Consider the following 27,358-nt stretch of genomic DNA (forward strand, 5'->3'; position numbering starts at 1 on the left):
GTCATTTGTTTTGCATTTTTATTTTCTGCCAGAGGAAATCTAATGTAGTGAGACTGAGATGCCGGGTTTGTTTTCTGGCGACTGACCAAAATATATCAGCAGTAAATTCAAGCAAAAGCTAAATGAAATGAAGCGTTATTTGATCAACACCACACACTGATTGGATAATAAATATGACACATGCTGATTTGAGTTAATTCAATCTATTTTGAACTGATCTTAAAAGAATGTCACAACTTAAGAGACCAAAAACTGCCTGAATGTGTCTCCCTGTACCTCTGACCTGCAAACTGTTCATCAAAGGCAAGAAAAGAAAAGTAGAATGTAGAAATGTTACATTTGACCAATTTGACTGTCAGGGACTTTCTGAAAGTCAAACAAAAAACATTCTAATTGGAAACGACAGTCCAAGACATTAAATAGTGTTAGCAGTTTAAAGTTTAGGTGAGAAGTCCAAGTAAACTTCATGGTTTTTAGAGTTTGACTTGTGAAGTGGTGACAGGAAGTGGACCGCGAGCCCAGCTGCATAGACGAAAAGACTTTGGCTAGCTAAACACTGGATCCATAGAAAACCATCCGGATGTTTTGTATCATTCTTCATTCATTCAGCTCCTTCACTTTTATATTTCAAATCTGAGCAGACAGACCAACTCAACAGTTTCCAGTAGTCATTAAAGAAGTGAATCACTAAAAACACTAACCAAAAAAAAAATCAATTGTTTGAAACAAAAAAACAGTTAATGGTTATTTTAAAAAAACATTACAAAGTATATAAAGTACATATGTTTATACACGTCAGAGTTATTTTTACAAGAAGAGCACTCAGCTGGTTATGACCAGGAACTGGGTGAGTATAACTCATCCAACGTTAACAATGACTACAGAGAAAGAAAAAAATGTAAAATAGTGATTAAAAAGACAAGTTAAGATCTGAAAAATGAACTCTAGTCTTAAATCTACATCTGGGTGTTCAGCTGGTTCAGTAAGGCATATTTGAGGTCACTGCTGATTAAAATGTCTTGCCTCTAGTCCTCGTCTCATCTTCAACAGTGATGTCAGGCTGCTATCTAACAAGGTCAAGACACAAACACACATTGGAAAAGCATACAGGTTCACAGTGAAATTACAAAGAAAACTCAATTCTAGTCAATATTGTTGAGACGGATACGTTCTGAGCGTAGTAACACATAGGCCTCCGATAAGGCAGAGGAAGTAGTTTGGACAGATTGTGGGGCTTTAGGGGACACAGGCCTCTGGTTTGACAGAAGTGACTTGGAGCAGTAACAGAACTAAAGTTAGAATATGAAATGATTATCAAACAAGCACATCTTTTATACAATTTCTGTAAAAACTCTGTCTTTATAGTGTGGTCGGAAATTTTCCAATCATCTTAGGTCCATAGGTTTTTTTCAGATTGTCTTTTTATGCACTTTTTTATAAGAATCATCTCCTGCAACTTTTTTAACACAAGCAGTAAATAAATTTGAATTTCACAGTTTTCAATTATTTATAAGCAGTGTTCGAACAGTTACTTTAGAAATGTCAAAGGTTACCGATTACAGTTAAATCGATTTAATAACTTTGTTGAAATAATTTCACTTATATCTGATTACGTTTTTGAAACTGGGTAATAAGCTTAAAACAGCAGTGTAAACATCAATACTCATTACCGTTGCACCTCTTTTAGAAAGTTATTCAATGTAGCGTGCAGTTGTAACATAAAGTAAATAATTTGTTCAACATACATTTTTTTGGAGGAAAACGATTGTAATAACCAACATTTTGATTAAAAAAACGTAATTCTATTACATAGTTTTCTCTGAATTTAATACATTATATACATTTTGTAGTTTAATTACATTATATGTAACTAGTTAATCCGCAACACCGATTCTTAGGAGGAATGTATTTTGTTAAATAAAAGCACTTTATTGTATAAATATAATATTATATAAGCACTTTTATTTTTAAGATTGAGTAGGGCTCAGAGTTGCCAGTCCGATTACTGTGAGCTCCATGTTCAGGTTAATGTGGCTTTAATTGGTTTGGAGGCTGATGAGTTTCAAACTCAAACTGTGTAGACGTATATAATGCTACTTAGCTTACAGTGTACATGGACATTTCAGTATGACTACCTTTTGTTCCTGTCTCACTTCCTCAGTCAAACTAGAGGCATTTCTCTTTGTTTTCTTTCAGGAAACATTAAACCAATTTGTGAGTCTACACCGATTATGGTTTAGTGTCTTTTTGTTTAACTTAGTTAAGGTTATAAGACATGTATTCAACTCCATTTCAAAACAGACAGAGAATGAGGCTGTCTTAAAGACAAGCAAAACAAAAGCCACCAAATACGGAGGTAGAGGTGAGAGAGTAGGAATGCTGAGCATCAGGAACAAAGGGGCAAATGGATAAGGCAAAAATAAAGAAGAAGGATATGGATTACGCATTAACTGTTATATTATAGGGAATGGAAGTATGAAGTTTCTGAGGAAGCGATGGTGATTGAAAACAGGCATTTGGCAGCTTTGTGCTCTGAGACCTGATTCAGATTCCAAAAGCAGAACCACTACACAGAAATGATTAACTAGAAAGAACCTGTTCAACTGGTTTTGCTGAGGATTGTTGATTGCTGAGGTATTGATGTATGTTTCCTATTCAGAACTGGTTTTCCTGTAGCCCCAAAAACTACACTCAGCAGTGAGGTTTGTGTAGCTTTCAGGCTCTTCTGTAACACAAGAAGCCGGGTGAGTGATGGCAGGGACAGCAAAGAGGGGAATCGGCAGAATGGCACCTGAATACCAGGGAGTCTCCGTCCTTGCTGTGTACCAACGCCCCTCTCTGCTACTCAGTTAAGCATTCAACCACAGAGTGTAACTCAAACAGTCAATTATTGCAGCTTACTTCACATCTGTCCATTAAAGTTTATGATTCAAAAAACATATAGTGCAGAGGTAAGTGGTCCAAATGTTTATGAAACAATAGCTGCAAACTGTCCTCTTGAGTTTCATTACTGCCAACAAAGTGAGTGTCTCCCTCATGACTAAAAATGTAACGAAAGCAGCATATTGAATTTATTATCCGTGAAATGGTCCGATGAGAGCTTTAATCTCAGTAGTCCCCTCTCATCAACAAAGTGTAACATTGTTACTGCCTTTACTTTTAAAACTGCACACGCACATTCCCACTGAGGAAAGAATAAACTGATACGAATCTGAAATTAAAAATAAGTCTATATTACCAACAGAGTCTATCTCCATTTAGAACTGCATGATTCCAACAGGAATACAGTGTGCACACTACAAAATCTACTGTGAAATATTTTCCGTAACAAACGTATATTTGTCTAGCACTCTGCTGAGAAATCTAAAGATAATTTGAAAAAACACATGCTGAGAGTTAAGGCTGTACTGACTCGCGAGAAGACATTGTATCAACTGTAGTGTTAACTTCAAGGAATCCAGGCAGCGGATGCACAGCTCTCACAACTCCCCCCCCCCCCCCCGCCTGCTGACTGCACAGGTTAAACTGCAACAAGCCGCCAAGTCACTGACCTAAATTCAATCCGTGAAAAGTATTTAACACTCCAGTGTGAATCAACAACTGTTGCAATCCCATCTGACTCCCATTCGGGGAGGCTGGCAGAGTTAAAGTCATTATTTTGGACCCTGGGTGTGAGTGTGCGGTTGAGTTGAGGTGATTGTGTCGGGTGGATGATTTCTCAGAAGAATTGTCTGTTACCTCCTGTGACATTTATAAAAGAAACTAATGTTCCTCGTGTAGCAGTCACAGCAGTACACTGCAAAAATAGAATAAAGCAAACCTGTGATTCAGCTACAAAAACGAAGTAAAATGCATTGTGTTAAAGAATTAGATGCATGAGGAACAACATGAAAGTGTGAATGTATCCCTTCACTCATTCTTGTTTTATATGCTTCTTATCTCAACTACGATTTTATATGCAATCTAGAAACAAAGCATAGCATTTTTTTTTAGGTAGTAGCAATATTAATGCTGTGATATCAGAAACCACCGTCGGTTAAAATCACTTCATTTCTTTCCTCTTGGAGGTATATGTTACTACAGAGTCCGCGCTGATTAAACAATCCTAGTTGAGACTGTGCTTCCTCCTTAGACATTCCCATCATCCACCGCTGATGTGACTTCTTTTTGTCCTCTCTGTGGCTTGAAGCCAGAGCGCCCTTTTCAATTTCTCTCCACATGAAAGTAACAAATAGCCAATGAGAGTCCAGGAGGGTGAGAGGGTTAAAGGTCAGCCGACAGGAAGTCCATGGTTGAAAGGAGGGAAATCTAAGGATGAGGAGAGGGGCTGGTGGGCTGAATCCCTGGAAAAGAAGCAAAACAACAGTAAGATATTTGAAGAAGAAATATGTATGCATCATATTTCCTATATACAAACATGATCGATGCTCGAAATCTTTCTATTTCAGCCCTGTTAGAGAATGGCTGATTCTCTGCTGGCCCCGCCCCCTTTTGAGCAGCAGGCACACTGAGGTCTGTGACGAGCTGTCTGCTCTGCTCAGATGCAGCTAAATGCTGCCGTGATTAAACGCCATATCATGTTCCAAACCACTTCAAGGATTATTTCTGAAGCAGTATGGAGCTAAAATGCTTATTGTCTTGGGGGTTTACCACAAGGTGAGTTCCTTTTTTTATTTCTTGCTTTTTTACACATACTCTCTCCAGTACAGCTTAGCTCTGAGTGTTAGCGATGCTTGCTAATGTAAACAAAGACCATATTACGTCCAAAACACGTCGGGCATTGTTTCTGATAGTGACGTTTCTGATAGGGCCGTGGGTGTAAAGCCAGCCCACATTTCCGATATTACGTCATATCGGACGCAAATCTGGATCAGCTCCGTTGTACCCCCATTTTTAGAGATTTGGGTGCGGAGGAAAAGAGAGGGTTTTATTTTCTGACACTTTGTGAGTTCCCTGACACACCAGGGACACATATTTATGTATAAAAGACATCAAAAAGTGCATTTTGCATGATAGGTCCCCTTTAATGCTTTGGAGTGAGCTGTCCCTGAAAGGAAGTTTTACAAACAGTATAATACTAGTAATATCATTTATTTAAGTTCATTCAAATAACAACTTTATAAATTAAGCTACTAAGCTTCAAACTATTCAGTACAAAGTAGGTAACCTTTGAACGGTGTGACTCAGATGTGTGTCTCTACGTCAGTGTAGCCGGGCAGGATGTCTCCGTTGGAGCAACTCTTCTGCTCCTCCGCTAGTGAAGCGGCAGGAAGCATGTGGGTGGAGGTCTCGTCTGGTGAAGCCGCTGCCTGCAGCCTGCGGTGAATCAGGGGCACGAAGAACAGCACCACCCCCCCCACCATGGGAGGCACCCCAGCAAGGGAGAAGGCCACGGTGTAGTCCCCAAAGTAATCGTGTAGGAGACCTGAGCCGTGGAGGCAGGGGGACACAGGTAATGTTATTGTGTCTTACATATAGACATATAAGATTATTGATGTAGCAACTGTGACGTCAACTATTGGTATTTGGACTATGGTTTTGTACCATGATTTGTGGTGTCTTTTACTCCTAATGGAACTATCATTTACTAAATGTGAGACCACTAAGTCATTAGAGAAATGTTTACTGAGGTGATAAAGGAAGAAGGAAGGTCAGATGCTCATAGACTTCTATGAAATCAGATCATTTTTGCAACCAGTGGAGTTGCCCCCTGTAGGCCATGACACAGAAAGCAGTCTTGAGGCACTTCTTCATTGGTATCACTTTTCAGACCCAGAGCTTTCTTCCTAAAAGGCTTACTTTGCCAATAAAGAGTTAAAGCACTAATGGACTCTGTATGAAAGAAAAATGGTATGTTTCCCCAAAATGACGACGTATTCCTCTAAAGGTGATGTAAAACCAGTTTGTATTTGCTGGCCTCTTGTGGTTGAACGTCTCACTTTGCTGCAGTTATGTAAAAGTGTGCTCCAGTGTGAGTCAGCACATTGTGACATCATTGGCAGTGAATATACAGAAATCTCCTTGGATTTGGCAGGCAAATGTTTTTAGTTCATATTTGCACTAGCGCCTATTTAAAATGGTCTCAACCTGCCAGTATTAATATTAGTGACACCACACGTTCTGGACACAATAATCCTGTAATATATCTTAACATTGGAAGCCAACAGGGAGATTGTAAGATTGTAATAAAATCATGCACTAAAACCTCACCCTGTCTGTAGTACGTACATTCACATGCTATATTTATCTGCATGTGAGCCAAGGCAAACAAACTACCAACAGATCTAAAACAAGGTCAACCCGTTCACCACAGTGCACTTCATGTTTACTGTGCCGCTTGTTATGTGAGAGCGGGGGGAGGGGAGGGCCCTGACATTATTGCCTGTAACGTATGCATTCTTCCTCATGAACTGAACAGCCTGTACACTGCCTTTGTTTGGGATGTAGAGTAAATGTATGGCTATATAATACTAAACAAAATGTAATAACTAAGTAGAATGTGTAATATATATACTCCAGATTACAATAGTCTGCATCATATCAATTACAGGTTTTTCAGGATATACGGCTGCATCTGCGGCTCGTTTAAAGGGAAACTGAAACCATATGTCACTAAACTGTACTCTATGTCTGAAGGCGGTTCAATCCTTTTGCCACTAGTCTCTACATGCACGTGGGCTGGTTCTAACAATGCTAGACAAATTTTTAGGCAGTAAATTATCAGCAATTTTAAAAACAAGAGGGATCAAAAGTAGTTCCATTTGTTTTAAAAAGAAAATAACAAAATAGGAAACTGGAATTTAATCAGTATCTATTGTTTGCCTTAAAAAATAGACTATATTTTATCCACATATTCCTGCTAACACAGAGAACAACAAAAGACTATGTTAAAGAAAGGAATGTATGCTATACTTAATCGCTGCAACTAACCATTATTTTCTTTATCAGTTAATCTGCAGATTATTTTCTTGATTCATCAATAATTTGTTTCATATACTAAAATGTTAAAAAATAGGGAAAAGTTCCCACAGGACGAGGAGAAACTTTAAGATTGTTTTTGTTTGACGAAATAATCAGAAGTTTGAGATTTATTTTCTGTAAATAACTAATCAACTAAATCCTGGTTTTTCATACATAAATAAAAAATGTCAATACATGTCCAAACTTGTCCTCATGAAAAAAAAATGTTGTTGTTGAATGAGTCTACTTTTATGAATCAAACAGCTTGATAAATATGGACAAATATCCAAAATTAATAAAAAACCTCCAGTGTGCTGAGCTGAGGCCAGAAAAGGAAAGACAAAGTGTTTGTAGTATAACAGTCTACATATGTGTGAGATCGGAAAGAGGTTGGAAAGAGAGAGCCCGAGGATGCATGAGTCATCAAATTAATGGCCTGGCTTGGTACTCTTCTATAAACTTGTGTTATTAGAGTGAAGAGTAGAGAGGGGATATAAGAGGAGGTGAGTAGTGCGATCTGACCCTGTGTGTGCTTTTTTCTCCTCAAGACAAATCCCTAGAGACAGCCTGCAGTTGGCCACAAGCCCAAACCTCTCTGCAGTAAATACAATCTGCTGTACAATTTATCCTGCCCTGCATTAGTCTTACTCTCCCTGAACTCCCCACACACTGTTTGACTCTGCTAATATCAATCAGCTTGTTGTGCTCTGTTACTGCCAACATCCTGAAGTAAGTGCAAAGAGCCAGATCACTGCGACTTAGTTCTGTGTCATTTATCAGTGCTGTGTTTTGCTTCTCACCAGCGATAGGTGGACCCGCGGTCATAGGAATAGACATGAGGCCGAGGAGGTAGCCTATGGCCTGCGAGGCCTGCATGGGTCCGACCAGCTCGAACGCTATGGGAGCCATCATGGTGAGGAAGCAGCCATCACACAGCCCCAGGAACACACACACAACCACCAGCCCCTCAAACGCCGAGCACTGAGGGATCAGGATGGACATCAGGCCCAGAGCTATGAAGGACACCACCTGAAACAGAAAAAGCAGACTCAAAGCTTGTGAGTGTGTCATGTCTGCCTGTTTCAAAGTCCACAGCTTCAGTGGGTGTTTTTCCTGGGTATGATTTCTGTAGTGATTACAAATGGAAATAAGTTATGGGGGGATATACTGCACAGATATTTTAGTGGGCTCAGTATACAGGCCTTGTTTTTGAACATTGTGTTACTTGTGCGACGGAGTGCATCCTCCAGCTACTGTAGGACTTGTGATAAGCAGTACTGATTTATACGTGAACTGCTAGCTACACAGAGGGGATGTAAATGCTTAAAAAATGAAAGCTTTTACATTCTGCCAGTACTCTGATTAGATATGACGAATGTATATACTGGTATGTTTATTTTAAACTGTCTTTATTTTTGTTGTTTTTGTTCCCCGAGAACTTTTGTAACACTAAGTTATGCGGAGATTATAACTAAGCTAGAGGAACATAAAGCTGAGGAATTGACATACATCTCAATCACACCATCTGTTTTATAGGCTGAGCGAGGATTTAAAGTCCCTGCTTTGTATTTTTGTGTGCAGCTGCTGAGAGCGCCCTGCCTGTTTGCACAGATCCAAACATTCAGCTAATACTGTTGCATTACAATGAGCTCAGAGCTCCAATACGGTGAAATGTGAAGGAGGGCTCTGTGCCCTAACAGTGAACTTCACACTGTTACCTAAAAATCTTTAACAATTACAAAGCTGTACAACGAAGCACCCTATACATAGACGTTGTTTAACTCTGGATAAAAAAACATTTAGCCTTATATGAAAAAAACTGGAGGAGAGAAGTTGTATTGCCATTACTGTAAACACTGTCTCTTTTTAACTAGAAACATTCTCTCTGCACAATCAATAAATGTCCAATAGTGCCAAAGAAACAGTAGAAACATATACTTTTATGCTTTATAAGCATTTTCAGCATGCAAGGGAATTCTGTTGTTGTCTCTCGCCTGAACAACACACTTGATAAACAACATGCAGATTAAGTTTGGTGCTCCTGGCCAACAGTTCAACTGCTTGCATTCAGCAGGAGCTCCACATACACTAGTAGAGAAATTATAAATCCTGTTTGTATTCCCCTCTCGCAACTGCTCTGAATTGCTTTGTGTTTCGGTTTTCTCAGGACTGATTAATCTCCGCTATTTTTCAGGACAGGCGTCCTCATAGCAACACGAAAGCTGCTTTATATTCTGCTACTGTGTTATAAGAATCAGTAATGTTATTCAATTAGAATCAGTCATGTTTATCTATAGCCTAATAAGCAATTAAAGACACTGAATCTCTCTGATTGTGAAGTATGTCATGTTTAACGTAGTGACTCTCCATAACTCTTTTAATAGAACAAAATGTAAAAACCTTGGCTCGCTTTGATAATTTGTGTGAAAGAGGGTTGAGTAACACAAAGGGAAACGAGTGCAAAGCATATAAAAAACAGCCTAAAAAACAAGTGTTAATAGTTAACAGGTACAATTATGTTACTAGTTTTTTTAAAGTAGGACAAAGGGTATTAAAGTTCTAGCTAGTACCGGTTTCATTCTTGACTCAATGCTCCAGGCCCACATACCACTTATAACTGCATCACATTAAACAGTCTTCACATGTTATGCCTCTAAACATTTTCTCACCTGCATGTAGATTTTTTGTAGACCAGAAAGGAGGTCTCCAATCTTGCCGAAAGCAAGGCGTCCCACCCCAGATGAAGCTCCTATGCAGACCAGGAGAACCCACTCCTTCTGGGTTCCCTTGAACTGCTGCTTCACAAAATTCATCTAAGAGACACAGAAAATGCATGATTGAGGATTGGCCGTATGTTTAGGGGTTAAATGTAAGTGTGCTGCACAATGACTTAGAAGCTCCTAACAGTGGGTTAACACACATCCTGCTTGGGAAATGTTTGGTATGTTTATGTGCTTCAGGCTTAAGAAGACATTTAAGTAAATGGGTGGTGTGCATTTGTCGGGGTGGAGGACCATCCATAACCCCAAAGCAAAGGTCTAACAATAACAAAATGTCTTCATCCAGAGACCTTTGGAACAGCAGGGCAGGAAGAACCAACGCATATAGGTCAGACTCTCCCACTCCCCCCAGCCCTAACCACATAAATCAGAAAACTTTAAACCGCCCTCTGAAGTCTTTCCTGAACTTGCGGAATATTTGCTCTGCTTTGAAGGCCTCTACATTCATCAATGGCCATAGGATAGGCATGTTTAGGGACACAGAGAGGCCATACAGGAGAGGTTTCCTGAGGTGGTAGAGCCAATACAAAGACCGGGGCTGTGTTTACATCTGGGCCCGGCCTGAAACAACAGGCCTGACGGAGGGAGGCCGGAGCGGAACATCCGACATCTGGAAAGAGGGAGATCAACTTCACAGCTCCACGCTGCAGCTTTACACTTCATCCTCACCCGTCACTATCTCACTATTTCACACCAGTAGGCCAAAGATCAGATTTAGTAAAATACCCTGAATATTGGATTCTAATCATGATGGAAAACATTGTAACATTGTGACATTGTGATATTGTGATACTGTCCAATGTTAATCACAAATTCCCTTGTTGCAGTCAAAAATAAATCAGTGTTATTTTACACATATTGTCAATACCTTTTTATATTAAAAGGGAACCAAAAAATGCCTTTGGAGAGTTATCAGAAAAGCTCCTTCTACCTCAAGTCACTGGAGGGGCATGTTATTGTTTGACTGAAAGCAGCTGGCAAGCTGAGTGCAGGCAGGGGAACAAGAAACAATGTAAACAAACGTTTGCTGTAGCTTACAAAACATGGGAGCATGTTGTTAGCAGTGGTATTGGAGATCAAAAACCACACCAGTGGCCGAACAGAACAAGCTGAAATTTGCGGTAAAAGTTGCATGAGATTGGATTAAGTAAATAAACCAGGGGAGTTAAAGTTTTGGCTTCCCATAAGCATTTGAACTTTGTTTTTCCCGATTAATATTTGCTGTTAGCGCTTCCAACAATCTAAGATGCCAAACGTAACGTAATTTTGTGTTTGTGTTAATTTTGTCAGACTCATACCTATACAACCCTGCCTGATCTATCCCCATTATGCTTTTCACATACCAATCAAATAATGGTAGTATCCATATACAACTTTCCATGTATTGAGTTGAGATACCTCAATTGAAGCTAGGAGCATGCCCCTTATCGTTCTTACCAGATGGACGTATGGCACGAAGTAGCCGAGTACAGCTGTAGCTACTCCAAACGCCCACACTCGGTACGTCACAATGTGAAACACCCGCAGGTTGAATGACTTCCTGACCCCACCAAGGAGCCTGCTCCACCTGCTGCCCCCCTGAGCGGTGGCCACTGACTGGGTTTGGGGTTTTCCAGGGCCAGGACCCATGCCTGGGGGTCCCATGCCTCCCCCAGCAGGCAGTAATGGTTTGAAGAGCAACGCCAGCAGAGCCTGGACCAGCATGAAGAGGCTGAGGATCTGGAAGGTCCTGCTGAGGCCCAGAGGTTCCACCACCTTGTTCAGTAAAACCGGGAGGCCCATGGAGAAGAGGCTGGCACCGGCCGTCACCACGCCATTGACCAAACCCAGGCGCTGGCGGAAGTAATGGCCGAGGATGACCAATGAGGGCTGGAAGGCAAAGGAGGAGCCACAGCCGAACAGTATGCCATATGTGAAATAGCGAAGGCTCAGGGAGCTACAACAGAAAAGAAAAGAAAAAAGTGAAGTAAAAAAAGAATAATGCGGTTATCATTTTACCATTTGTTTTGTTTTATCATTTATTTATTTATTAATTAGAGGATTAAAGGATGGAGGGTTTTGTTTGCTGTACATTTTAAAGCCCTTTTGTGATTTGTGATATTAGACTATAAACTGACTTAACAATACTTGCCATTTAAGTTTAAGCAAGTTCTGTAATATTCTGTAAAGTTAAAGACATGGAGGTGGAGATTTGAACCTCATACTGCTGCTGCATTACAGCTTTAACAGGTGCAGACCCAGTTTGTACCTCATTTCATTTGAGTCGCAGAATAAGCAATTGCTTTTCTGAGCAAAAACTAACAAAAAAGGAGATTCTTTTATGACACCCGTAAGTGTTTAGTGACCAACTTCTAATCTTTTCATCATCATGATTATTTATTTTTCTACTTTGTTAGGGTAATGTCTTGAATAATAAATGCACAGTAGCTTACTTTGCAAAGGATGTACTTAGCAGCCCTATAAAAGCCACCAATGCCCCACTGACGGCTGTCTTCCTGCAGCCGAAGCGGTCTGTGAACATGCTGACCACAGGTGAACAGAAGAAGATCATGCCCATGGCCAAGGCCCCGACCCAGGCTGGAAAGGAAGTGGAGAGGAAAGAGAATTCAATCAGAAACATGTGGAAACCCTGTGTGTTTTAGCTATCGCCTAAGGTAAATAAAAGACAATCTTGTTCCCTTTTGAATCACCAAGAAAGGATCAAAGTCCATGTAACAGGAAATGTATGCTGTAAATCAAAATGTATAGATATACAGGATACAGTTCCTTGCAATACGACTGACATACAGTTAAAATATTTAGGGATTCCTTTTTCAGGGATGGAAACAATTCACAGGCTCATCTTTTGCCAGTCGTTATCTTTCAACAGTTTTTATATTTCCCACATTTGTTGCAGCTGGAGAATTTGCCTTGAAGCAGTTTTACCTATCATACTGGTGTTATAAACCGTTATTACATAAGAATACAACATACAGTTGTTTTAGTAGAAAGATGACCAAATTGAAGGTATATAATATGTATCCGCTTTGTTCCCCTATAGAATTGCATGGTGCCCCGTCATCTCAATGGGGGACACAGTCAAAGGTAAAAGTGCATTTCGTACTGACTCTCCCATTGCCTCACAGGCATTTCATGATTTACACAACATTAAAACCTTGATGTCATGAAAATGTCATATTTGCAAAGGCTTTGAAGAAATAACTACTTTGTGTGCACTCGCTTTTCTTAGAATTGTCTTTCTTTCCGAGTCCTTCCCCCATCTGATGTAATTAGCTATTCATATAAATTCATGGAAGTGTTTATTGTGCCTTCACTTGCATCGTGTGCATCAGACACACTCTATAAGATTTCTCATGGTGATTAATAGAGGATCAAAAAGAGGATCAAAGTGGACAGATCTGGCCTGTGGTGTAATATCCATCCAGTGTTAAAACATAACGAGCCAGTATGAGCCAACAGGGACACTGCGTACCCTGAGGAGCAAACAAACTGTCTGGGTCTAGTCTCCGGTGGAGCAAAGGTAGCTTTAATGTCTACCGTGGTGTCTGGGCTGTAGGTCACTCTGATCCAACAGCTCAAGGGAATGAGACCCGAGAGGCGGCCTGATTCACCTAGACACACACACAGACACACACACACACAGTCTTTGTTGTGTACGTTAATCTAAACATTCTGTACTGTACATGTACAAATCTGCTGGTACACAGTGGACAATACAAAAGTTACATGTATTATAGTTTAAGGGTGGGACTGCATCCTTGCCTTCCTATAGTTTATTTATCCAAATGGAACAAGACAGGGGGGATTTTCCTATTAAGCGTGTACTTCATAAACTGCCACCATTTTGAAACATTTCCAACAAAATGTTCAAAGTTTCACCTCGAGTCGGGTAGGTCAAAGCTTTTTACATCCAAATTCAAGGCTTACAGTAGATCCCTGCAGCATTTATAGACGTGGTTATCAGTAAGTGAATCACTAAATTAGGTAAATGCTATACTGATTTAAGTAGATGTTCTACATCAGCCTCCCAACCCATTTTAACTGAAACACCTTACATAAACATGTATACAATTGAGTTGCATGAGGTCAGATTAAGCTTCTTTACTTAATAAGCCAAGGAGTTGGCATCACATAAGCACCTCAGCCTGACCATTGCACCATATTGAATTGCTGATCTAGAGAGCTAACAGTACAGGACTGGAGACTCATCATGCTTCATCCTCTGGGGAAGTCTGTGTTGCAAAACATTCCTCCCTAAACAGCTCTGTATTGGTTTTGCATTCAGCAATCTAGAAATCTCTCAAAAGAGTACTGCAAGGCTTGACGGATGCTTTAAGGAAAACGCTATAATAGTATTGATGTACGTGGTCCATGAGAGCATCCTGCATATGGTCAGGAATAAAACATAAAGCCTGGAAATGACAGATTACAGATGTACATACTGTGGCCCTAAAAGTTAGTTGCCCAAAAAATATGCTCTGCCCAGAACTCCTGACAGAATGGGGTCGGTATTAGTTTACGTTTCCTCTGGTGCCTGGAATCTGGAATGTCCTGCAGCCTTGTGTGTTTCTAGGGATTACTCTTCAGTGTTTCCCCTACCATTGTCTTGGCGGGGCGCTGCGCCAACGGAGCCCCCCCTGAAATTCAAGGTGTTTTTTTTAATAATACATATTTATAGCACCAAATTACAACTAATCTATCTACTGTCACTTTTCACATTGAACATGTGCTCTTTTATTAAATAAACTAAACACTTTCATTTTAAGTTGTGAGTGTAGTGTTTTTTACCCTAAGAAACACCGATGCATTAATCAATAACAAATAATCCACAGCTCCTCTCTCTGCTCCAGAGGATTTAAAAAAATATCCCAACAACAGAGGCTAACGAAGCAGAAGATTATCTCCGATGCCACACTTATTCACGTTCTCCTCCATTTTCTGGCAAACATCACCTCCAAACCCCCATTCCCTGGCACAGGCAAAAGGTCTGTGAATAGACAGAGTTGAGTGTACTCATTTAAGACAATTAAGTCTGAACACAAGAAAAAGGACACAGCGAGCGAGAATAATGCAAAATGAGAGTGTGTGTGTGTGTGTGTGTGTGTGTGTGTGTAGTGGTTTCTACAGAGTTTCTATAGGATAATTCGTTACATTAGAGGAACAATCTTCTTATGGCACTTATGTACCAAGACCTCATGACAGTTTAAGACCAAACCAACTAGAAAAACTTCCTCAGCACTGTGGTTACAGTATAGGGCCCATTTTGAATTCACCATGATGACTGTCTGCCGAACTTACTGCCTCAGTGCCTCTACAGTGCAGTTACAAATGATACGAACAGTGACACCATTTTGATGTTTTTGCATTATACTACACTCTGGGTTAAATTGAAATGAAACAATGAGGTTAAAGTAGCACCTTACATCTTTCATTTTAGGGTGTTTACATTCCTACCGATCAGTGTAGTAATTAGAGACCTTTATTCCCTCAGATTAAGAAGTAAAGTATGAATTACTTTCAAAGAAAACTGTCTTCAGCATGCTCTGTGGATTATTCTGCTGACCATCAAAACGTTTTTTTATTTTGTTGTGCTTCTAATTGAAGTGATTACAAAACAAATGAAGACAATACAAGGACGCTAAACAGCGGAAAGAGCCTATATACCAAGTAACACAAACGTCAAAACAATTGAAGGGAACAAGGGAACAATTCATCTTCAAAACAGGGCAATTAAAATCTGCAAAATGCCACTGTAGTAGGTACAATTGATTTAATATACATGAACCAGCCCTTAAAGTTTGAAAATTCATATTTCTAGTTTCATTTCACTATGTGTGCTAAAACAATCAAAAACACTGTCCAACTGCCCTCTGACGTCTTACACCATTTTCCTTAGACACAGGGAGGAAATAATCCACAAACTAGACAATGCAACACATTGTGTTTGAAACTGTCATGGGTCCTCATAGTTCAAGAAACAATTGCCATACATATTTTCGTAACATTACTGTAACGGAAAGGCTGAGGGTACAAGCCCTTTCCCTCAAGGCAACATTTAATTCCTTTAGCAGGTGCCAGGGCTGGGCAGTACATGGTAAGTTTGGCTAAAAAAACAGATATTTAAAAGATACTATTATACAACATAATGAAAAGTAGGTAAACATATAAGATATGTTTTGTCAATGTTGCACAGCACAATACAGCAGTGTTGGATCTACCTAAAATGTTGTATAGTTAAGAGACAAATGACCTACTAGCCAATAAAAGCTACAAAAACTACAAAATTACTACAGTGTATCATCGATGGCTTGGTTTTGTGGATAGGTGATTAATCATATTTTATTTGTAATTAATATTTTGGCTTCCAACATTTATGAAAACAAAAAAATATGCTCTTTTTTTGCATTATAAATCCAGTGCACTGACTTTCCTTTAGTCATGTGAGTTAGTGACTGAAATGAGGCAGTACACTAGGACATACTGTATTTTTAGTGTGTAGTCATGTTTACCAAAAGCAGACACCTGGAAATGTTTCTTATTGGACAATCAAATTAACTCTGGTTATACCCTTTATGAGCACACAGCTAGGATAGAAGCTTTATTTTTAAAAGATTAAATAAAAACACATCAAACATAAACAATCTAATTGAGGAGGTAGTTAGCAGATACCCAGCATAAAAATGACGTTTTTTAGTGCCAAGAGGAAAATAAATCAAATAAAGGCTTTTGCCTTGTCGTCTGACTTCCTCGAACTTTCAAAAAAGCCGTTTTACGTTTTATGTTCAAATAAACCCACATTCAGCACAAAATCAGTCTATCCCTGTTTCTGATCATACAGATGGTGTACCTCTTTATGAGTGTGTGGAGCTTAGGGAGACGGATCCAACATGAACCCATTCCCCTGCCTCCGGAATGCAAACAATGCCAAAGTACTCCATGATCTGCTAACCTGAGATATTACAGCTGGAGGTGCAGGAGGAATCTGTGGCTGGAGCTTCTAGCGGGAGCTACAATAACCTGTTAAGCCCTGAGCCTGTTTTTCAGGTCTCAGGCTCGAAAATGACATTCCCAGAACAAATTACCATATCTTCCCTTCTAAAAGGGTTAAATTCCTAATCTTTTTTCTCAAAGTAATGATAAACCTGTGAGTTGGATGTAGAAAAGTCAGAACAATATAGATGTTTTTTATTTTAAAGAAAATTCAGATTTTACATAGTAAAAAACTGTAAATTATAGTGTCCGTCCAAAAATTATTTTTTACTTAGTGAAAACTACCCTTGGATGATGGTAAGGTAGACTAAAAGCTTTAGGAATCCAAAGTACAACATATAATAAGTACCCTGTATCAAGATTGATGCAAAACAAGTGACATTTGACCTTTTTAGAGAGGTTTAGCCAAAAAAACTCCACCTCTGAGGTGATGTGGGTGGAAATGTTTTTTTTTCCATATCTCTGGCCCCCCTTTGTCGATTTTGATGGTTGACATCTCTTTCTGACCGTTAGAGCCAATATAATCGAAGGGGGAGGCCCCCACACACACTCGTTGTGAAAACAAAAAGGTGGGGGCTTTGCGCATGTAGTTTTGCATGAGAGTGAAGCTATCTCTCGCTCTGACATCTAGAAACGGAAAAGCAGTCGTCTTGCTCATGGATTATCAGAAATCATTTCAAAGGGACACAGACACATTGGATTAACCTATGGATTAACTTCAGCAGCGTTTTTATCGTTGTAATGCCATTGAAGACCACTTTGGAGCAGACTACAGAGACAAGGTAACCATGTTAGCATTTTTAGCTACCTAGCGCCACATCTTTTGATGTCTGTTTTTGTTTATAACGTCGCGATTTCATATAATTGAGTGATAATGAGGGTACCCTTCGATTCTGTGTCACCTCACGATGTGAAACAATGTCATGGATGTGGAGAAAAGATAAATAATAAGGTTTTGTGAGTGATTCTTGGTGCAGTAATCTGTTAGCATTTTTCGCTCGTTGCTAATTCAGAGGCTGAGCGTTAGCATTGTGGGGGTTCTTTTGAGAAAAAAATAAAAATGATCAGTTAGATGAGTTTCTTCCCGTTACATGGATATAAAACATTCATAGTTTATTAAATGAACATGCCCTCAGACACTGTTTCCTGCAAGATGTTGCGGCAGTGCCCCGGTAACGGGGTCTCTCGGGCTTTAACAGGATAAGAAACGCCAGAGAACAGCAGTATGCTAATGATTGGAGGAGTTGGCTTATGACAGCACAGACACCCGTTTTATACCTGCTGTGATATTACGTTTACCAAGATAAGACTTGATTCTAAAGAGATGACCAAATCGGATATGATGAAAGACATTCTGAGAAAAGCTAAATAAATGTAGCAGGCGAATCTGAGGCAAGCTTTGAATGGGTGGAATGGGATACACAATTTGTTAACTTGCCCTTCAGTTAAGTTTAAGTGTCTCATAATATTCTGAATTGCTGTTTGATGTGGAAGAAATTAGAGTTTTGACACAATCCCCCAAACACCTGCTGGTGTGGTGTTATTTGTCAGCAGGATTACGAGAAAACTATTGGCCAGAGTTTAATGAAAGTTCTGTGGAAGGATGAAGCAGATCCAAATCACAGGACGGATACACGCATTTGTTTTCACATATGGAAACAGTCTTGGCGGAGGTGTGCGCTCTCCCAGTCCGCTTGTAGTTACTCATGTAGTCACAAGTTGTTAATGTTATGTTGACTCAAAGCTAGCAGCCAATACTAAAACCATTAGGCATCAAACCTCTAGAAATGCTTAATTGACACTAAATTGGATGCTGACCAATAAAGTCAGCTTTTTTGCTGACATTTCCACTATCCACTAACAAAAACAAGAAAAGTCAGTGATTGGTGGATGCTCGGAAAGTCTTTGCTGACAAAGTTTGATTATGTATTTTATTCAAAGTAAAACAGCATATTGAGGAAACAGCAAAATCTTTGGCAAATAATCAAAATCCGATTAGTTTAAATTGAAGCATGCAGGAGATAGAGGGGTGAACATTGGCCTTATTCATGGTCATGACCGCCAAAATAAATGGTGAACAGCAGCTTTATTGTCACACAATGAATATAAATTCATAGAATTAAATGATCATGAGGTATTTTTTTGCTTATTATATACTATATATAATGGGCGGTTATGTGGATCTAGCATGACGTGGATTTTAGTCACGTGTTAACCCTCTCTCTCTTTCTCAGTCTCTCCAATGTCTAATGGCAAATAGCCCAAACAAGGAAAACACAATATATTTTAATTTTTCCACTTATGTTGTGAAAAGCCTGGTTTTCTATGTGTTATGTAAACATTATCAGTGTCCTTTAAACATGTAATGGAAAACTCTCTTAACGGTGAAATGCTGCAGTGAGTTAGATGTATATAGTATGTCTACTTAATTGGAGTTAAAGTGAAATAAACATCTCTCCTTTACAAATAGTGTTTCAGTATCACTCTTGCCTTTATGACTATGAGCAATGCAACACAAAATAAATTAGATATTTCTTAGCATCAACTTCTGCAGCTCTATATTTAGAAACAAATAGAACACAGTGTACTTGAAAGAGCCGCTGATCCTTGAAACACCATGGCACTGATCGGTTTCACATTCTGGAGATCATTTCAAGCATCAATACAAAATGAATCACTCACTCAATCAATCCCGTTATTCCGACCCTTCACACACATTCCTAGCTTTGCAAAGTCTAAAATCTCTCCCACACCTAGCACTACCAGCAGTTCTATTTATGTGGTCACATAAAAGGAACACAAAACAGCACCATCTGAGACTCATAACCTGCTGCTTCAATATCTTTACTTAGAGTTCTTCTGATCCCCCACCTTGATACTAAGCTATTTAGAAAACCATGTGTTTACCCCTCAAGGTTTAATAAATATCCAGTTCAATCGAGCCTGGTTTAGAAGAAGAATTGGGAGGGATGAAACCCTCTTTTAATGGTCACACATGCAGAGCACAAAGCACACACAGTGAAATTTGTTCTCTGCTTTTAACCCATCCTAGTACCAGGAGTCTAGTACTAGGAGCAGTGGGCAGCTATTGTACAGCGCCCGGGGAGCAATGGGAGTGAGGGGGGAAGGGGGGTGTCCGGTGCCTTGCTCAAGGGCACCACAGCAGGGCAGGAGGTGAACTGGGACCTCTCCAAGTAGCAGTCCACACTCCATATTTTAGGTCTGGTCGGGGACTTGAACCGGCGACCCTACAGCTCACAGTCCAAGCCCCTACTGACTGAGCCACTGCCGGACCTAAAGACCTAAAAGGTAATCACATCCCAATCAATTCTTGATGACGCTTCAATTATGGTCCTATTGCTTGTGAAGTACTTTAACATTTTGTTTTAAGATGTTCCAAACACGTGAATTGCACTTTTACGGACTATTCCCTATTTGTTCAAAAAGAGCCTTTGGAACTGTGACTATTGTTATAAAACTGTTGCCTCTCGTCTTTTTCCTGTTGCTGGGGGGAAAAGGTCAGTACTCAGCGTACCAGCTTAATCCTTTCACATATGAGAACAACCAAGAATCAAATCTTAGGAATGACTGGGGATGACATCTTTCATAACCAAAAAAAGGAGAAAGCTAAATGGAAAAACCTTGATAAAAAAAACAGTCCTCTATTGAATGCAAGACAGACTGTAAGTAATACATCTGGTCTGGTATCTATTTTCAGGCCCAACATGTTCTCAGGCTCTCTATCACGCAAAAAATTAAAGTAATGGGATGCCCTGCCGTGCTTCCCCCAGACAGTCATTTCCTTCACATGAATAAGAAATAACAAGGTGCAAGATGCCATTAAATATATGAACCTGAGCTTACGGAAACAACTCTAATGAGACCAATCATGTCTGCTCACTTTGTGTTTTATTCTGCCTCAGTAACTGTACCGTAGTGATTACAATTGTTCCAGGGAATAGTCTTAGAGCCGTTATACCTACGAAAATCCCGACCTTCACCTTTGCTGGTGATTGTGAATCTTGACAGGAAGTTAAGAAAAAAAACTCCCATCCTCCAGAACATTTGTTTTCCCCTATAATCTAAAACAGACCATTGCACCGGTTAGCCCATCAGAAAGTTATTTCCTAAAAAATAACTTATATTACTCAAATAATCAGTAATTGTTGTAAAAGTGATAGCATCATCAAGGGAACACAACTCCAAGGATGCTACATTGACAATAAATTGGATGCTGACTTTATATTTCAGCTTTCAGCTAACATTTCACCATTGTAACATCAAAAACAAGAAAATGTCAGTTATTGATTTTCCTGCAGAAAACAAGACTGAAGTCCTTGAAAGGGTTTTTCTTTATAAATATGTTTTTCCTTGTATGCGACAATAGATGGTTGTATCAAGATTGTACTGGTCAGTATATTAAGAGACCATTCAGCAGTGAAAGCTTGTGGTATAATCCTCAACAGAAGGTTTAGATCAGGGGGGTCAAACTCAATTTCATCTCGGGCCACATTAGCATCATGGTTGCACTCAAAGGGCCAGTTTTATATATAAGACTATATAAAAATACATATATAAATATTTAATATATATAAAATAAGGTATTGTAGTGATCACTAATTAACTGGGTTACAGAATTCACTCATGGAACTACAGGTTGGGGGTATTGTTTCCGCACGGACACATATGTTGACGGTACCTACTGTGTGTCCTCCCTTTCGCTTTCTCTTCTCTTCTCTTCCTGGGCTGCGACCCGACAACATGTCCGTTTCTGCTGCTCATTAAAGTTCCCTTTTGCACCTTCGATGCACCGCCTCCGACTCCTATCTCTCGGCACTACATTGGTGACCCCGACATAAGTCTCGCGAAGGATCCGAGATGAATCGAACACGGCAAAAAGCGCAGCTTTTCTCGGAATGCCGGAGATTCTTGGAGACGTCCGTGGCTGCCACGTGCACACGGACTGTGGCTCGGTGCGCCCTCCGGAATGGCCGCGGACGACGCTCGCCATTTCCACGGCTTTTCGGCACTGGGGGACAGCAAGCCTTCCATGGAGCCGGTACACGACCATGCCTGGTTTATTCGGGACATGCGGCTGCATGTCCGGCTGCGCTCGCTAACGGCTAGCCACGACTGCTAACGGCTAGCAGCTACCAACGGCTAACGACAGCTAGCCACGACAGCTAGCAGCTATCGCCATCCGACTGTTTTTTTTGTGGTGCCGGAGAGGAGGTTCGATCATGTCTGGTCGGCCTCGTGTGGATCCTCTCGCTATTTCGCCCACCTGTTTTTGTTCGTGGACAGGACGACCCTTTTGAGTTTTTTTCTGGTGCCTGAGAGGAGGTTCGACCATGTCTGGTCGGCCTAGTGTGGACCCTCTCGCTTTTTCACCACCTCGACGGCGGCTTCGGACGTCGCCCATGCCTTCTTCGGCCCGTGGGTGGCACGCTTCTGGACCCCGTCTCGCCTCGACTCTACGGTTTCGGACGTCGCCCATGCCTTCATCGGCCCGTGGGTGGCGCGCTTCGGGACCCTGTCTGGCCTCTTCCCTCGCCTCTGCGGTTTCGGACGTCGCCCATGCCTTCATCGGCCCGTGGGTGGCGCGCTTCGGGACCCTGCCTGGCCTCTCCTCTAACCGCGGCTCACGGTTCGCCTCGACGGCGGCTTCGGACGTCGCCCCGTCTGACCCCGTCTGGCCTCTCCCCTGTCCACGGTTCCTTCCGCCCGGGGATGCTGCTCCTGCCCCCCGGGGATACCGCTCCTTCTTTCCGGGGACTTCGTGCCCGCCGCCGCTGTGCCTTTGCCTGCGGCCGGGCAGCGCTCCTCCCTACTGGGGACCACCGGGATATTCACGCCTGTCCCCACGTCGCAACACAGCGACCCTGCTTTCTGCGGCCCCCTGACGACGGCCCGTTCCGGCCCGCCCCCCACCCCCCGGTGGGGATGCCCTCGCCCTCGTTGGGGCCCCTACCCTCTCCTGCGGCCCCCTTCCGACGGCCCGTTCCATGGCCCGGCCCTCGCCGGCGGCCCCGCCCTCCTCGGCCCCTGTGGTGCTTCCTCCCGGACGCGAGGATTGTGTCCATGGTTGAATTCTGGGGGGGCTTGTGTAGTGATCACTAATTAACTGGGTTACATAATTCACTCATGGAACTACAGGTTGGGGGTATTGTTTCCGCACGGACACATATGTTGACGGTACCTACTGTGTACCTACTGTGGGTGTTTCTCAATCGCGAGTACGCTTGCTTGGTAGCACATGTCTGCCGAGCATCTTGCTTCAGAAGCGAGTCAAGAATACTTCCTGACATTCGGAAAACAAAGAGAGGAACACGCTAGCAAGTGTGCAGGTGTGCGTCATATGAGAGGCCCCGCCTTACATCTTCCGCCACAGATTTGGGGAAATTGGTCCGTGCGCAAAGCATTGTGGGGATTTTAAGACCGCGAAGTCTACTCATGTGCACACTCGATATTTCTCCAAACGGAGTACGCCGGGCTCGGTAGATTTCCAAGTATACTGGAGATTGGAACAGTACTTCGGCGGCACACGATGACGTAGTATGCTTGAAATAGTGGCTCTGAAGCAGCTTTACTCGCGATTGAGAAACACCCTGTGTGTCCTCCCTTTCGCTTTCTCTTCTCTTCCTGGGCTGCGACCCGACAACATGTCTGTTTCTGCTGCTCATTAAAGTTCCCTTTTGCACCTTCGATGCACCGCCTCCGACTCCTATCTCTCGGCACTACAGTATTATATTACATTATTGCCTCTGCATTGGATTATTATCAGATAGGGTAATAACGTCATAATTAACTACGTCTGAATAATTGCAAGTCTCTTCAGTGCGCATGTCACAAAATGATTTTAAAAGAAAAGCCAAATTCTGGAAAAAAAGTCAAAATCTAAAAAAAGTTAATTTTTTGGAAAAAAAAGTCAAATTTGAGATGCATTGTGGGACATGTAGTTTATGGGCAACGAGCTTCTGTAAAGCATCATGTAACCGTATAATAAACATATTATATTCTTTGCAAGCTCTTGCGGGGCCGCATGAAGTGAAGTCACGGGCCTTGAGTTTGACACCCCTGGTTTAGATTGAAGCATGCAGGGGAAAGCATTGGCCATATTTTGGTTCTGTATCGCAGAATAACAAATGGTAAATGCCGGCTTTATTGAGACAAACCGAGCATAAATTCCTGAAATAGATCATAATCAAGAGGTATTTTATGTTTTTATATACGTAAATGATGCCGTTTTTTCGTCATGTCATCCCTCTTTCTCAGTCAATGTTGAATCTGAGAACTGCAAATAGTCCGGAGAGAGAAAAGCCAAATAAGAAATGTAAAAATAGATCAAGTATTGCACATGCTGTGGAATATTAAGTGGGATGCAAAAAGTCTGAGCACAAACTTTTGTTGTAAAGTTTGTTGGGTCACATTTTTGTGTATAGCTCAAATGCCTGTGGTAGGCCTACATTGCTATAGTGTTCAGCCTACGGGGGACCAACTTTATCAAAGGGCCATTTGTGACCCATGGAAATGGATTTGCTGCAGCAAATTAAAGGTGGTGATGTAGAGGCAGCGTTGATGAAGGAGTAGCAAGTATACATCCAGCGAGTAAATTATTTAACATCAGTGATAGTGCTCTCCAAATCATGCAGTTGACCAATTCAAACTAGGAGCACGTATGTATAGAATGCATCAAAACTTTTTCCAAACATAAACAATCATTCAAGCTTAAAATCTATTGGCAAGGCATGTATGTAATACAAAACTATGTGTAGTGTAGTGTGCCACTTTAAGTTCATGGTAAACCCATTGAACTGTGAGCTGACACCGATCTCTGTAAGAGGATAGATGCATGTGGTATGTGACTATAGCATAAGTGCATGGTTTGAGGTGAAGTAGTTTGGAGGTCTAATTTCCACCTCTTAAATGTCTCATATGAGGAATATTAAGCATGCATCCTAGACAAATGCACTTCTATCAACCAGTTGATGTATTGTTTTTCATCTCATAGTCAGGCTCGCCTCAGCAGACTGTCTGGTACTCACCCACTTTGAACTGAGACGTCTGGTCGTCTGGGTCTGCATGCTCCTTCATCAGCATCATATGCAGGATGCCGAAAGAGTTTTGAATGCCGAAAATTGACCCATTGCACCAGGTTGCCGCAAAAACCACCAGCCAGCCGAACCCTCCTTCGGGTGGGACGAACGCGGCTCCGTGGCCGGGCTCCTCCACCTGGACAGCCGCCTCGGAGTCAGACGCCGACGGGGAGAGTGGCGGCTTGCTCCCGGCCTCAATAAGCTGCACAGTGCTGTCCTCCTGCAGAATCTTACAGTCGCTTCCCGCCGCCTGGTCCTCCTTGCTCTTGTCTGCTTCTTGGGGAGCATCTCTCTGCTCCGTGTGAGGCTCTGCAGCTGGCTCCTCAGTCCGGGACACTCCGCTGGGCGGCTGCGCTTGATTGTCTAGCCCGTCGATCCCCATGCTGTCTGGTCTGGTCTGGTGGAGAGGTTATTGTGGGCTCTTGGCGCACATGCATGAGATATAGGTCACTGACATAAGAGCACCGATTTGAATAACAGATTTGATTGGCTATCAGTCAAATTGTCCAACACAGAGGGTCCTTTACTCTCAGACTATCCTCCTACACGCTGCTTGCAGCCCAAGTCTGAGCGTGAACTTCTGCGAATAAACCCCAACCTGTAAACGTTAAATGTCTCATTCTGTTCTGTATTCTTCCAGGAATAAACAGGCACCGCCTAGTTCTCCTGTAAATGTAAACCCGTGTCACTAGAGACAGCCTATAGACTACAACCATGTATTTACTTTTGCTGCTTGGTGCCAAATACGGATCATCAACCTGTGAAAACGTCTACACCGTGTCGTCCCGTCACGCAGTCTGCAACATCCGCCGGAGACTAAATAACCGATTAGGCGCTCCCTCTCTCTCGTCTGATATCTTCACACGCTGGAAGTGTAAAAAAGGTAGGCCCGTGTGGGTCCAGGACTCTCTCTTGTCTCAAATGTCAACAGAGCTACGGCCGTCATTCAACAGCTCGCCCCCGCCTCCCTTTCCCGGCGGATGGACGGTTATAACCAATGGCGGAGCTTCGGTACAGTTGTGGGAGGAGTTTTTACTTCGTGTTTCTTCGGATTCACGGAAAGACCCGAGAGCTTCAAACTGTCAGACACCGACTAGTATTTACTTTACTTACACTCTGTAGGCCTACTGTAGTTAACCGTCGACTTTGACTCGCCTATCTTCGGTTGGAAAGCAGATTTAAAAGGGACAAGCTAGTATCTAGACTCTATATTTTGTATCCAGGAGAACGGGAAATATGTTTACAAGTTTAACGTTGAACATCTACGAAAGCTACTTTGGTTTAACCATAATTAGTAGCTTAGCTGTAACGTAAGCATCTAGGCTGAATACGTGAGCTAAACTAAATTGTTGGGTGTTTATCACGCATTACCGATTGAAAATTAAGAAGTGGTGAACAGTAACTTAGTAAATTAACTGAAGTACATTAACTTAAGTACAGTTTTGAGGGAATTGTACTTAACTGGAGTATTTCAATGTGTTGCTACTTTGTACTTTACTCCCCTACAATTCAGGGGTATATCTGTACTTGTACTCCACTACAATAATGACATAGCCTACCTTTAGTTAGTTCGCAGATTTTGATTAATAATGTAATAATTATCCCATAAATAAGACTTAAGATTATTCTGGAGTAGCATTCACAAGCTACCCTGCACTATACAAAGTAATTAAACATGCTCCACTTTTACCAGCTTTGATAACACTTAAATGCATCAATCATTTTAATCAAAACATATGATATATACAGTATTCTGAAATTGGCCAATATCCACTTTGGTACTTTAAATAAATGTTATTGCCAATACTTATATATGTCTGGTATATAGTCCAGCTAAGGTGGCAAACAACAAGATCAAAAATATATTAGTTAGCTTCATTCACTCAAGTATAATATAGTATTATATTGGTACTTGAGTATTTCCATGTTATGCTACTTTAGTGGAGGAAGTAGCCAATTCAGATATTTTACCAAAAGTTAAAGTAGCAACATAAAAATACTATTAAGTAAAAGTAATCTATCTATGCAGAACAGGGTCAGAAGACATTCTGCTCGAGTAACAGTTCATTAAAAGTACTGTAACCTTTCATTACTGTCATCTTCTTACTCGAGTAAAACATTTGAATACTTCAACAGTTTTGATACTTAAGTCCTAGAATACAGTGTTGATAGCCTATGTTTTTTTTCTAAACATGTAGGTCAACCGTACAGCTTCCAACAAAAGATGTTCTTCTCCCTGCAGATCCAGGGAGAGAGAGACTGCCCATGCAGAGATAATTAAAGTGAAGGGATTTCACACTCGAACAGAGTTTTCAAGTGAGTGAGCAACAAAAACACCAGCTTAAGCTAAGAGTGCTTTATAACATTCTTTCAAATGTCAACTGTGTGCATGCGATATTCAGGTTAAAATGGGTTTAACCTTATTGATCTTGTGTGACATACTTTCTGGGTTTTTTCCTCCTGTTATAAAACAAATATTTAAACCAGCCATTTACAAAGCAGTTAGGTTAAATAAAATAAGCTCAAAATATG

The 27,358-nt window shown here is 41.2% G+C and overlaps 1 protein-coding gene across 1 annotated transcript; it reads right to left on the bottom strand.

The window, feature by feature from the left end:
- On the bottom strand, positions 1–25,754 carry slc16a2 (solute carrier family 16 member 2). The gene is made up of 7 exons (XM_034136765.1): positions 24,776–25,754; positions 12,173–12,317; positions 11,178–11,676; positions 9,630–9,773; positions 7,761–7,989; positions 5,168–5,425; positions 1–4,343 (listed from the first exon to the last, which is right to left on the bottom strand). The coding sequence occupies exons 1-6, from the start codon at positions 25,206–25,208 to the stop codon at positions 5,184–5,186; spliced, it is 1,692 nt and encodes a 563-aa protein (XP_033992656.1). The 5' UTR covers positions 25,209–25,754; the 3' UTR covers positions 1–4,343; positions 5,168–5,183.
- Positions 25,755–27,358: the final 1,604 nt, after the last annotated feature.

The sequence above is a fragment of the Trematomus bernacchii genome, unplaced genomic scaffold (assembly GCF_902827165.1).
Source record: "Trematomus bernacchii unplaced genomic scaffold, fTreBer1.1, whole genome shotgun sequence".
NCBI classification, from domain to species: Eukaryota; Metazoa; Chordata; class Actinopteri; order Perciformes; family Nototheniidae; genus Trematomus; species Trematomus bernacchii.

What these genes read in the sequence shown, in the direction of transcription:
- slc16a2 (XM_034136765.1), bottom strand. Translation starts at nt 25,208, where the DNA reads ATGGGGATCGACGGGCTAGACAATCAAGCGCAGCCGCCCAGCGGAGTG. An exon ending in TCGTGCCATACGTCCATCTG is followed by an intron (nt 9,774 to 11,177) that starts GTAAGAACGATA and finishes TGTGTCTCTTAG; the next exon opens with ATGAATTTTGTGAAGCAGCA. An exon ending in CGCGGGTCCACCTATCGCTG is followed by an intron (nt 5,426 to 7,760) that starts GTGAGAAGCAAA and finishes TCCACGGCTCAG; the next exon opens with GTCTCCTACACGATTACTTT.